This window comes from Gymnodraco acuticeps, unplaced genomic scaffold, assembly GCF_902827175.1.
Source record: "Gymnodraco acuticeps unplaced genomic scaffold, fGymAcu1.1, whole genome shotgun sequence".
Lineage (NCBI taxonomy): Eukaryota > Metazoa > Chordata > Actinopteri > Perciformes > Bathydraconidae > Gymnodraco > Gymnodraco acuticeps.
Window position 1 is genome coordinate 481,114 of NW_022990508.1, and position 13,889 is coordinate 495,002.

The following is a 13,889-nucleotide window of genomic DNA, read 5'->3' on the forward strand; positions in this document are numbered from 1 at the left end:
GATATAGGCTTAGTTTGTCGGGGGACATCTTACTTCTTCCTTCTCTCTGTCTATACCTGTGTACTCTCATGTTCCGATTAACCCAGCTTCCCCAAATGTCTTTCTTTTTGGTGTCTATATACGCCGGGATCCGGAGTCATGGATGATCCTGTGCTCCTCTGTCCTGGATCGCGAGCCCTGGATCTTGAGTCGTGGCTGTGGTCCTGGATCATAGGTCCTGGATGGATATCCTCGTGGATTCATCTTCCTATTATACACACATGCATTTCCAAACATTTGGACTACCTATGTTGCAAATGTATTATCTTTTCAATTTACACACGGCATCTATTGCACGTCTGTCCGTCCTGGGAGAGGGATCCCTCCTCTGTTGCTCTCCCTGAGGTTTCTCCCATTTTTCCCTTTAAACTGTGGGTTTTCTCCGGAAGTTTTTCCTTGTACGATGTGAGGGTCTAAGGACAGAGGGTGTCGTATTGTCATACTGATATTTTGTACAAACTGTAAAGTCCACTGAGACAAATGTAACATTTGTGATATTGGGCTATATAAATAAACATTGATTGATTGATTGATTGATTGATTGTCTTATCAGTGAGATGGAACTTTGTTCTCATGACCTCACCAAGAACATGAGTGGGGAAGCGCACCAAAGGCTGAAGGACTTGTGAAAGATTCCGAGGAGTTTTTAAATAGGCTTTAAACTCCTGCAGGTCAATATTTGTTTAAGTTGACCAGCTCTGATTTTCCATATGATGTTCTGTTCAATAAATGTTCATTGAGGAAAACGGTATCAGTGTCTTATTTTATATACATCATAGTGAATGCTGAACTTGCCGGAACTGTAATTGAAAGTACACAATGAAACACTGGCTTGCTTGTATCAAATCAATACAATTCCCACATGCCCTACCCCGGAACCTGCTGTCTTCAGACTCTGGCCCCCCGCACCAACCTGTGATCCTTCGGGGACAGAGCCTTCAGTATGGCAGCGCCCACTCTCTGGAAAGCTCTCCCTGCGGAGATCTGCAACATCCCCACGCTTGACGCCTTCAAAAGGGCCCTCAAGTCCCATCTGTCTGCCAAGGCCTTTGTCCCCAAATCTATTTGTTGTTTTGTTCTTCTTTTTAAAGCGACCTTGGGTCTCATGAAAGGCGCTATATATATCTTATTATTAATACATCATTGGAACGGTACCTCCAGTATGCCTACATGACAAGCATTTTTATAATATACAGTAAACATATCTTTGACTTATAGCAAAATTATAAAATGAAATTCACCCCTGCTGTCATTCTGGCTTTCACTGTTCAAATGTAATGTCAACCATCAAAATGGGATAAGGGGTTCCAAGGGGTTCTCAAACGGATAGGTTATTAATTAAATTGCCTAATAGTTGCTTAAAATGATACAATAACATGCCATGTACGGTCTCTCAGCCACCGTAGGCGGCGTAGTAGGGGGCGTGTCGTGTAGTGTCGTCAATTCGCTTTTCATCTGCCATGCTTCTCAGCCACCGTAGTGTCGTGTCAGGTGGGCGTGTCGTGTACTGTCCGCGGCCGCATGTAGACCATATTGCGGATTGGAGCGCAAGACACAGCTTCTGGGAGGACAGGAGTGTTTCCTGTATCCCATTGAACTGTGGGGGGGGGAGAGGCGAACTGCAGGGCGTATCCTCTGCTGATCAGCCTGCTCATCTACCTGTCCATCAGACACACGCGCTGCCACTCTGAGAAACACTCTGAGAGCGGGCGCACATGCTCGAGATGTTCTGTGGTCGTCATGGCGACGAGCCACGCCAGTCATGGTGACGAGCCATGCCATTGCCCTCGCCGCCACTGCCCGTGACGCGAAAGGGCTGTGAGGAAGCCTCCACACGCTTCGTTTCCCTCCGGCTGTCATCATGAGGCGTGTACACGCTCAAGGGATGAGTGGAGGACGTGTGTGCAGTGCTGTCCACATGAGGCGTTATAACCAGGGGTGCACATAACTTTTTTGCCCTGGTTCTCAAAGGAGCACCTGGAGATGTTGCTTGGTGCTCATCCTTAAAATGAAATAAACCGTAACTTTTGAGGGGGTCTTGACTTTATTTGCCAGACACACGGCACTGAACACACATGCAGAGGTGAACACAGAACACAAGACAACATTAGCACGACCAGTAATCCTACAAGCTGTCATCACTACCCTCCTGACTGTCTTCCTCTCTGTCAGACATGGTAGCTGATGATGTAGGCCTACTACTTCCTCTCTGGTTGAGTCTGCGATTAGCTGCTTGCATCCACAAGTCAACAGCTGGTTTTGGGTCGAAAGTCTCTGTTGTCATCTTAGACAAGTGGATGTAATCAAATAAGTATGTGAACATAACCAATAACCTACCATAGCCAATAACAAATTAATGTAACTTATTTTATTGTTGTTGTTCATTCATATCTTATTTTACCTTAACATTTATATATTTATGCATTTTTTTTAATCTTTCCAGTTTTAAAGGATATTTTTGGTTTACTGTCCTATAGTATACATTGGAATGATTTAAAACCTGTTTATCCCAATAATTATAAAGGAGTGACTTGAAAATATGTGTTTACATAAATTGTGATCAAAACGTTTGAGACCCACTGAGACAACTTAGACTAAAGTGAACTATCTAAACACTCCACAGTCCTTTACCTCACTGAGCTGTAGTTATCAGCCTCAGTCTGACTGGAGAGGACTCTCCCTCCACATTATTGTAGAAACATCTTCTTCTTATATCCGTTAGAGCAGCTAGCACCAGATACTAATAACAACAGCGCCGGAACCGGTGCACCCTCCCTCGATCCCACGCTCACTCGCACTTTGGCTGTGAGCTGCGGGCGCCAGATAAGCCAACATCCCCCATTTGCATCACTTACAGCGCCCATCAAATGAAACGTGTAACCGGGGTGAAAAGGGTGTTACATTTACTTAATTATGAATGTTGTTACATCAAGGCCGAAAATTAGGATGAGCCCCAACGGTCAAAAAATTGTTTTTCCCTCCCAGAGCTGACAGCGCAGCGCCTCCCCGGATCTGGCGCCCTAGCGCGAACATTCTATACGCCCGTGCGTGCTACGAGCGACCCTGATTAATATGCCAACTCGCAAATATCTTTCGATCTCCCAGCAGTATTCTAAGAGAGAGGAGGGGTCTTTAAATGATGAGGGATAGATGTCTAGAAGAAGATAGGTCGCTATGGCTCTCTATAATCTCTCATCTCTCTCGCTCTCTCTCCTCTCTATCTCTCTTCTCTCTCTCTCTCTCTCCTCTCTCTCTCTCTCTCTCTCTCCTCTCTCTCCTCATCTATGTTTGGTCGCAAATTGCCGCCTTTTTCAAATGACCCGGTGCTCATTTTTGGCGGAAGGTGCGCATGCGCACCTGCGCACCAGTTATGTGCAGCCCTGGTTATACCAGAGCCCTAGAGAGAGGGCTCTGGTTGTAGCCTAGCAGAGTGGACAAGTTGCTGTGAGCTGACAGTGAGGCATGTACATGTCCATCAAAGTGACCACGCCCTAATTTATGCAAAAGCTTTAAGGCTTAATATTAATTAAACAGATGAGTTGAGAAAAAATTCACCCCCCACACAGTAGTCATGAAGGGGGAATCTAACTATATAGAGAATATGGTTTTTTTGAACCACGATGTAAACATGTTTATTTCTGCTGTAAAGTTGGGCATTTTAACATGGGGGTCTATGGAAATTGCTCCCTTCTGCAGCCTGCTCCTACTGGCCACTAGATGAACTGCAGTGTGTGGCACTTCCGTATTGGCGTCCTGGTGTTGTGTCACATTATGCCTCCCCGTCATGAAATGCCCCCCTTGTCACGGGAACGCGCATTTCTAAATGACACGTTTACACCTCTAAATGACACGTTCACATTCATGAAACTTGCTCCATTTATTGGTACCAGTCCTAGAACCATACCCTGAAAAATGCTTGAGGGTGGGATTCATATAAACCTCTTTTGGGGGGGGGGGGGGGGGGGGGGGGGGGGCATTTTATGACAGGCCTGGCCATCACAATAGTTGCATTGGTTGAAATGACAGTGGACAGTTAATGATGGTTCCTTCGGGGCATTATGTGCATCTAGGGCACAAGTACGGTTGATCCACTGGAGGCCTTTGTACACATTGGTGGTGGTACCACTGCTGACAAATGTCACAGCAAATCTGAGAAAACAATAAATACTTGTTATGTAAGGTATGCATTATGGGATTTTTTTATGATAATAGAATATCTCTAATGTATTTCCCACTAACATTCTAACCATTCCTTCAATTATCGAAATCTTTAAAAAAAACATAAATGCTGTGTTATGAGAAAGAAATACATTTTCAACAAAAATGTATGGAAAAACAAGCAAAACATTCATCCTTTATCAGTTAATGCTGAAGATGCCAAATATAGTAGCAATTACCAACGCAAATGTTATGTTGATAAAGTCTGGAAACATATTTCTGCTAATTTTCTTTATTTGTAATGTGCAATAGGAAATTACCCAATGTTCTTCATCCTGCTCCTCCATCCCGCAGTAAAAGCAAAGCCTGCTTAGATCATCTGTTGAGACAAAACGTAATCAATATCTTCAGATAAACCACATTGCAGATTTGGGGTCAAGGTGACCCATTCCAATTTTTGACTAAAAGGTCAATTATATAAGGACACATTTGTTGTGGTCTTTTATTATTTTGTGTGAAGAAAAGGCAAAACACACACAAACACATAGATTTTCTAAATTATTAAATCTGAGCACAGAGGAGCCATCTGCTCCTTCTTTCACACTCTCCTTACCCTCTGTAGAATAGGAACCTGCACAATGTCATTACAAAACATCCAAAAACTTATTTCGCACTGGACGCATCAATTTAAGTTTGGTTCTCATGGTTCTTTTGTTGTTCATCACATGTATTAGCTTTACAGCTTTGATTATAATAAGTTCAAGGTAAAAATTAACTGAGGATATCAGTTAAAAGTAATACACACCAATGAGCACATTGAAAGGAGGAAGATGGGGAAATCTCACATCTTAAATAAACCGCAGAATTGAAAGGGTGTGTTAGAGTGTGACGTGTGTAGCCTATATGAAATTGCAGTTGAAGATGCCTGCCTGCGATGCTTCATATGTTATCTGTTTGGAGTTGAGATACACAATATACTGTATGTAGTGACTATTTACCCTAATCTATACTTAAGCCACTGTGTTGCTTTTAAAACCCTGATAATGTCCCTGGTCAATATTAACCCAACAGTACCAATGGTCCAAGCAGTGATACAATACAACAATTTGCATGGCACATTATTAATATACTAGGTTATTGATGCATACTTATGAGATACAATTAATAAAAGTAACTACATGAAGTCATTGACAATGTTGAGAAAAGGTAACAAACCAGATTCTCTGAGGAGAGAAGTAACAATGTCCAGCCTCAGCTCGTGCACTGCCTTTTGGGAGCTTTCAAACTCAATTGCCTCCCCCAGTAAAATCTTCTCTGCAAACTGAAGAGAACCTTGATTAGTATATGGACTGCATGGTCTATGATTTTACCCTCAAATGGAATACAGACAAATGACCCAACAGATTTAAAGAATGACATGTTGTATATGTGTAGTTTGACACAATTAAATACATCTTTGATCAAGATGTATAAAAGCAAGTCAAGATATTCAGTCTAATTGCTACTGAATTTGAGTTTGAGAGTAATGTTTGGGTAAATGCATTTCACACTCACTTTTAAGGCCAGGACACCACAGGATGTGCTGTCTTGTTGGCGATTATGGGGGAGGGTGCTGCATGTCCACCTTGGCACCTTGCAGCCTTTCATCCTCATAAAGGCTCTACAGTATGTAGATAGTACATGTGTCAAGATGCAGCACATCATTGTCAAAAAACTCATACAACACCGGAACTAGTACACTGTATCAAATATACCTATACCTAGGCACACACTCATTTTGCCTTTCCCTTCTCCAAGTGGATCCAAGAAGAGGGTTTTCTTCTCATGGGGGTACATTACCTTTTATTATTCACATGGAAACACAACATGCATTAGGCAGGAACCATACATTACACAGGTACGATGTAGGGTATTGTTTAGATGTTATCAATAATAAGTGACAGCATGTATGTGTGGCCCGGTTATCTTGCAAATTACTAATTATATATGGTGTATACAGCACTATAGATACAGATTGGAGCTTAAAATATGCTCCTATTCTCACCACCAACATCCAGTGATGTTTCGTTCACAATTCCCACGATGACTGTGTGTGCCATTGGATCAACCTGAGAGTTGTTGCAAAAGTATTACATTCCTGTTGAAAAATGCACATTTGCAACATTTACAAATGCAAAGTCATTCCAATCATGTACATACCCGGATTCTTCCAAATTTGTGTTTCCAGATGGCGGTCATAGCGTAGCTGTCAATAACAGCTGCTTGACCGTCATTGCCTGGTTGAATTTTCTTACAATGAGTGTAAGGTAGGCATGATCACCTTTTAGAAAAATGATCACAATGTATTAAAAAGAGGCATGTTTACTGTAATACCATCAACTACATTGTTGTAACATCACTGAATTAATAAATGGAGCAAGTTTCATGAATGTCACACTTTTATTTTGTAAGATAGCAAGGGGGGGGCATATTGTGATGGCCAGGCCTGTCATAAAATGCCCCCCCCCCCCCAAAAGAGGTTTCTATGAATCCCACCCTCAAGCATTTTTCAGGGTATGGTTCTAGGACTGGTACCAATAAATGGAGCAAGTTTCATGAATGTCACACTTTTATTTTGTACGCATAGCGTATAATAATATGCTGACAAAGACTATGTAACATTTGTAAACATATATTTTGATTATTAGATGACAACTATGTAAAATTAAACAATACATTTTAAAGCACGTTTATACAGACAGGACGTAACAATAATGATACAAAAAAGATTTAAAAAAACAAAAACTGAAAAGGAAGTGACGAATGAATTGACACCTCAAATACGGAGCGAAAAGTTAAACCAGAAGAATCAAGACTATGAGCTACCACTAAACAACTCACAGTCTGAAAATTACCATTAATAAAAACCCTGAACGTTTACTTTTCGTTTTAAACATCGTTTTAAGGTGTAAACCTATGGTGTGAACGTGTCATTTAGAGGTGTAAACGTGTCATTTAGAAATGCGCGTTCCCGTGACAAGGGGGGCATTTCATGACGGGGAGACATAATGTGACACAACACCGGCTCTTCCCCAGAGTTTGCCGCTTGGGTCAAATGAGCAGTTCTTCAGTTTTGAGTGCGCGATTTATAGCGCCTTTACGGTAATCGCTGAGAAGCGGCACTAACGCAAGAGTAAAAGAATGCATGTTTTTTCTGCTTCATGCGATACAAATTATTTTTACCATAAATTCTTTAAAAAACTAACACTGTTTGACTCAGTCCTAGTTTGACTGCTACCAACAATACAATGAAGTACTTTTACTGTCTTTTTTCTGGGTAATACTCTCAAATTCCCCTCCTGAGAACAACATCATGCAACTTCTGCTATATTTGATGAGATAAAATGATTTTTAGCCATACATCCTTAGAAAAAGTGATACTGTTGGACTCAGTACTTGTTAGACTACTACCATAAGTACAATCAAGTACTTTTACTGTGTACGTTTTGAGTAATCCCCTGTCAAACTCCCCTCCTGAGTACAATAATTCATGTATTTGCTATATTTGATGAGGGATACAATTATTCTTAGCCATACATTCTTAATACAATTGGTAGTGTTGGACTCAGTACTACTTGGACTACTCCCACAAGTAAAATCAAGTACTTTTACTGTGTACTTTTGAGTAATCCCCTGTCAAACTCCACCCCTGAGTACAATAATGCATGCTTTCTGCCATCTTTGATGAGAGATACAATGATTTTGTGCAATAAGTTCTTAATGAAATTGCTACTGTTGGATTCAGTACTACTTGGACTAGTAGCACAAGTACAACCAAGTACTTTTACTGTGTACTTTTTGAGTAATCCCCTGTCAAACTCCCCTCCAGAGTACAATAATGCATGTTTTCTGCCATCTTTGATGAGAGATAAAATGATTTTTTGCAATATGTTCTTAATGAAATTGGTACTGTTGGATTCAGTACTACTTGGACTAGTAGCACAAGTACAATCAAGTACTTTTACTGTGTACTTTTTGAGTAATACTCGTTTAAACTCCTGTCCTGAATACACACATTAATGTATTCTGCTATCTTTGATGAGAGATAACATGATTTTGTGCAATAAGTTCTCAATGAAATTGGTACTGTTGTATTCAGTACTACTTGGACTACTACCAAATGTACAATCAAGTACTTTTACTGTGTACTTTTTGAGTAATCCTTTGTCAAACTCCACCCCTGAGTACAATAATACATGTTTTTGGCCATCTTTGATGAGAGATAAAATGATTTTTTGCAATAAGTTCTCAATGAAATTAGTACTGTTGGATTCAGTAGCCCACTACTTGGACTAGTAGCACAAGTACAATCAAGTACTTTTACTGTGTACTTTTTGAGTAATCTTTTGTCAAACTCCACCCCTGAGTACAATAATGCATGTTTTCTGCTATCTTTGATGAGAGATCAAATGATTGAACTCCCTTCCAGAGTACAATAATGTATTTTTTTTTTACCACGTCAAATTCCTCGTACGTGTAAACCTACCTGGTAATAAACATGTTTCTGATTCTGATATATAATAAACGTTAGAAAAATGTTCTTCACAATACTGACTATGTTGGACAGAGTATTTTAACAAGATATGGTAAACACATGATATGAACACTAGATCCACTAGATCAGTACTCCAGCAACAGCATTGTTACACTTTGGAAAGTCTTTAGAGACTGGCCTGGATAGCTGTTCACAACTTTCCTTCAGCACAGTGACACACCCTTGTCACTCTTGTTGGCCTCTTATGACGCTGCTGTCTTTTAATATATGTATAATATATTATTATATTTAGGAGTTATTATTATAATAAATTATATTATTATAATTATATATTGTTTATTATTAATTATTATTATTATATTTATTATTATATTATAGTCCAAGTAGTACTGAATCCAACAGTACCAATTTCATTAAGAACGTATTGCAAACAATAATTGTATCTCTCATCAAAGATAGCAGAATACATTAAAATGTGTACTCAGGACAGGAGTTTAAACGAGTATTACTCAAAAGGTACACAGTAAAAGTACTTGATTGTACTTGTGCTACTAGTCCAAGTAGTACTGAATCCAACAGTACCAATTTCACTAAGAATGTATTGCACGAAATCATTTTATCTCTCATCAAAGATGGCAGAATACATTAAAGTGTGTACTCAGGACAGGAGTTTAAACGAGTATAACTCAAAAAGTACACAGTAAAAGTACTTGATTGTACTTTTGGTAGTAGTCCAAGTAGTACTGAATCCAACAGTACCAATTTCATTAAGAACTTATTGCACAAAATCATTTTATCTCTCATCAAAGATGGCAGAAAACATGCATTATTGTACTCAGGGGTGGAGTTTGACAAAGGATTACTCAAAAAGTACACAGTAAAAGTACTTGATTGCACTTGTGCTACTAGTCCAGGTAGTACTGAATCCAACAGTACCAATTTCACTAATAATTTATTGCAAAAAATGATTGTATATCTCATCAAAGATGGCAGAAAACATGCATTATTGTACTCTGGAGGGGAGTTTGACAGAGTATTACTCAAATAGTACACAGTCAAAGTACTTGATTGCATTTGTGGTAGTAGTCTAACATGTACTGAGTCCAACAGTACCAATTTTATTAAGAACTTATGGCTAAAAATCATTTTATCCCTCATCAAATATCATTGATTGATTGATTGATCAAATATAGCATAAGCACTTAACGTTAAGCGATTAACGTAAAGACGCTATTAATCGCGCACTCAAAAATGAAGCGCTGCTCATTTGACCAAGCAAATGCGAGAGACGGCTGAGTTGACCGCAGTGTCACCTCGTTAGTCTTTTTGTAGCCCTTGCTGTACACGTCCGGATATCGCCATCGTAACCACAACCTCACACACTGGTACAGAATGTGCATCAAAGTCTTCCTACCGTAACCGAGCCAAATATAACAAAAGATGTATGTAAATGACAGAAGAAGCGATCGAAATGTGTATTTCAGTTGAAGGCCACGCCCCCCACCTCTGCCTCCCGTAAACCAGTTGATCTAAGAACCAGTTAATCCGGAACACCGGCGCACTTCCTGGGGGCTTGAGCTAAACTGACAATTCTGAGTCCAGGTGGCGTCTCGTCGCTACGGTTCTCTCTCTCTGTGTTCCTGAGAAAGTGTGTGTGAGCTCCAGCACTACTGATCCATCATCTGTGTGTCTGGATAAACCTCTGAATGGACTGTGTGCTCTTTTTTCTGGAGCGTTTACCTCGGACTATAGGAGTTAGCTTAGCATGCTAGCTGGAAACACGTTAGCAACACCAGTCAGATTGAGAGTTTGATTGAGAGAGACACGGTGTGTTTAACGGAGTTTGCAGGAAAACGTGATCTAGTAAACATGAGTAAAGTCCAAATGCTGCTGTCGTTGAAGAAGCAGCGACTCACTGCTGCTGCTGAGGAGATATTTGCTCTGTTTGAAAAAACTATAGCAGAGCTCGAGGAGGAGCTGTCTCGTTCAAAAGAGGAGAACGAGAGACTTCAGAAACTACTGGACGCTGTTTTACAGCCTCAGCTTCGGATACACAGAGCAGGTCTGTTCCCTTTACTCTTAATTAACACTTTAAACCAGGGGTGTCCAAAATACGACGCTGAAGTTGATCTAAAATCACTATACCTAGAGTGACTCATCAAATCTGGATTGGATTATCCCAGAGTCTAAAGATTCTTTATAACACAGTTTCAGATTTGTGAAACCTTAATTCTATTTGTGAAAATACAAACAAGGGAGATTTCAGTGCTTTTTAAAAAGCTAGCTTTTTGTTACCTGACCTTTTAGTCCTTTTACTGCATTTGGGTCCTATGTTTCCCCAACCCTGACACTGAGTCTGCTTCAAATTAATGTATTATCGTCGGCCGAGGCTATATACAGGACGGTCCTGTACACAACGCCAAATGGCTATAGACAGGACGGTCCTGCACAGAAGCCCTGAAATGGCTATATACAGGACGGTCCTGTGGATAAGATATCTGAAATGGCTATATACAGGACGGTCCTGTGGATAAGATATCTGAAATGGCTATATACAGGACCGTCCTGCAGCTAACGTCAAATGACTATATACAGACCGGGCTATTATAGCATGCTTAAGCAAGTTTCGCGGGTGGTAATGTAGGGATAGGATTCACAGATAAATATTCTCACGACAACATTATTTTCAATGAGTTTCCCCTCAATATAAAATTGTGGCAATTAAATCTCTTTCCATGCCAATTGCTTAGCTTTTTATGCTGATTTCAGTCTTTTTTTTGGCTTATCTTTTTATGTTGTTTCAATCATTTTCTACTTTATATTTTCCAATGCACAATGTTTTACTTGTAAAGGATATCACTGCATACTTTAAAGACTACTCGGTTTTATTAAAACTGAAGGTTTTTTTTTTAAAGAATACGCCGACATTTCGTTGACGTGTAGTGATTTTGCATTGAAAGCAACACAAATCATTTATCGGCTACGCCGGCATTTTTATTTTAGAAATCGGAGAAACCGTATTTTGAATTGTATGTAGTATGCTGTACATTTTTGTAATTTATCCTGCTGTAAACGTTAATTGTACACCAATTATATCCATATTTCTGTAGACTACATAAAAAGCGACTCGATTTTTCTGCCGATAAAGACGTGAAAATCCCATGAAATGTCAGGTTTCATTTCTAAAATTGGTGACGGTCACCCTCTGGTTTCAAACTAGGGCTGCAACAAACGACTAATTTGATAATCGATTAATCTATCGATTAATGAAACGATTAATCGATTATTCGGATCGTTAAGGTTTTAACTGTACTACTACTTATATCGATACTGCTTATCGATCCGGTCCTTTTAACGATAGTATTAACGGTTCTTTTGACAAGAAATAAGGTAAACTAACTAAACAAATTGTGAACAAAACTAACATTGCTTTTTATTTTAATTAAATGCATAATATTCACATCAAAAGAAACAACAATGTTTTAACAAATCATATTAAATAATGTGATGACAGAATTGTAAACAGAATAGCTGAAACTTTAACAAAATAAATAACTCAGTTACCTCTAATCATTAACCCATGTTTGTATAACTGAGTTAACTCTGTGTGTTGCTGCTAGCATACATAACACCTGACGTGGAAACGTTACTCGTGGACGGAGCTACAGAGCTGCTAGAAAGACAGTGGAACCCGGTGCATTCCTCCGTGTGAATGTGGAGCACTTTTGATACATGTTTAGACAAATTGCTCGTGTTACCGCCTTACATGCTAAACTGTTATTGCACTTTTGGTAACGAGTATTGTCCACATCGAGACGGCTAAAGTTTAACCACACTTCGGAGCGCGTTCTCTCCGCCATCTCCTCCGTGTGTGTGTGTTGCTGCATGTAGCAGCTGCGTGTGTGTGTGTAAACTGCCCCGCCCCCTCGCAAGCAGGCGGGGGAGAGATCTCTCGTCTGAATTGGGAAGATCGAAAATACATTATAGACGCATTTTATAGTCATATTGCATATTAGAAACGGAGTTGGCGACACTAAGACTGCGATATAATGTTTATGTAGCAATAATACATATGACATATGTTTTAAATGTCTCCTGTACGGTCCTGTATATAGCCATTTCAGAGACCTTATATACAGGACCGTCCTGTATATAGCCATTTCAGAGGGTTGTGTACAGGACGGTCCTGTATATAGCCATTTCAGAGACCTTATATACAGGACCGTCCTGTATATAGCCACTCCCATTATCCTCACAGGATCATTTTATTAAAGTTAAAGCAAAACTTACTAAAGTATTCTAACTGTTTATGCTTTAACAGCAATTCTATAACACATAGGTGTGAGCAAGCTCTCTGATTGGTCAATAGGCGTGTTTGATTCCACGATCAAAGAACGGTCAAATAGAACGTGCCTTTTCACAACAAGTCAATATCCCTCCGCGTCTGAGAAAAACGGTATACCCTTGGCCTGAAAAGCAAACCGCCTGTACTCCAGTACAGGCGTACGGACCTCGGCGCAAGCGCCTCGGTCCTGCCGCAGTACTGTCGTGCCAATAATGACGTTAAAGAACGGCCTCTCGTGTATGATTGCTTAATTAATACATGATCTAGTCATAAGTGATTTGCACCGCGTTGATATGAGACACCACAGTGTCTCAGTGTTCTGCTCTTGCTGCTTTGCTTTCGGCTAACTGTTTTTGTTGTTCTGCTTTATGATTGTAATGCATGACTGTGCCAACATGTGTCTCCTCCTCCCTGCTCTTGTTTGTAGGCTGCACCTGCTTTTCAGGAGACCAGGCCTCGCAATTATGTTCTTTCTGGCAGTGCATCAGCGGTAAGAGTCCATCACAAACTGCAGGGTCTGTCACCCAGCAGGAGCTAGGCTAACATGCTAACAGGCACAGAGCCTTAGAACACCACATACTCCAAAAGACAGATGATGTAGCTCACATCAGGGCACAGAGCTGCTGCAGCCTCACCTGACCCAGCAGCTCTTTGGCTAAAGCTATTGAATGTTGTGTCGGAAGCATCCTGAGGCCACAGTGGCTTCAGAACATGTATATAGTCTATCTTAAAAAACATCTTGAATTTATTCGTAGAAAGTTAGGTATGGAGACTTTTTTTAGTTTCATACATTTTCAAAAATACATTGTTAGA

At 40.1% G+C, this 13,889-nt stretch overlaps 1 protein-coding gene across 1 annotated transcript; it reads right to left on the bottom strand.

Annotated features, from left to right (window-relative positions):
- Positions 1–4,061: 4,061 nt before the first annotated feature.
- On the bottom strand, positions 4,062–5,844 carry LOC117553117 (PHD finger protein MALE STERILITY 1-like). The gene is made up of 4 exons (XM_034226911.1): positions 5,752–5,844; positions 5,413–5,518; positions 4,518–4,576; positions 4,062–4,188 (listed from the first exon to the last, which is right to left on the bottom strand). Exons 1-4 carry the CDS (start codon positions 5,842–5,844, stop codon positions 4,096–4,098), a joined length of 351 nt encoding a protein of 116 aa, XP_034082802.1. The 3' UTR covers positions 4,062–4,095.
- Between the last annotated feature and the right edge of the window lie 8,045 nt (positions 5,845–13,889).

Bases quoted from the DNA above. Each gene is read 5' to 3' on its own strand.
- LOC117553117 (XM_034226911.1), bottom strand. From the start codon at position 5,844: ATGAAAGGCTGCAAGGTGCCAAGGTGGACATGCAGCACCCTCCCCCAT. The intron at 5,519-5,751 runs GTGAGTGTGAAA...GGTTCTCTTCAG, and splicing joins GTGGTGTCCTGGCCTTAAAA to TTTGCAGAGAAGATTTTACT. The intron at 4,577-5,412 runs GTTTGTTACCTT...TTGTCTCAACAG, and splicing joins TTCTCTCCTCAGAGAATCTG to ATGATCTAAGCAGGCTTTGC.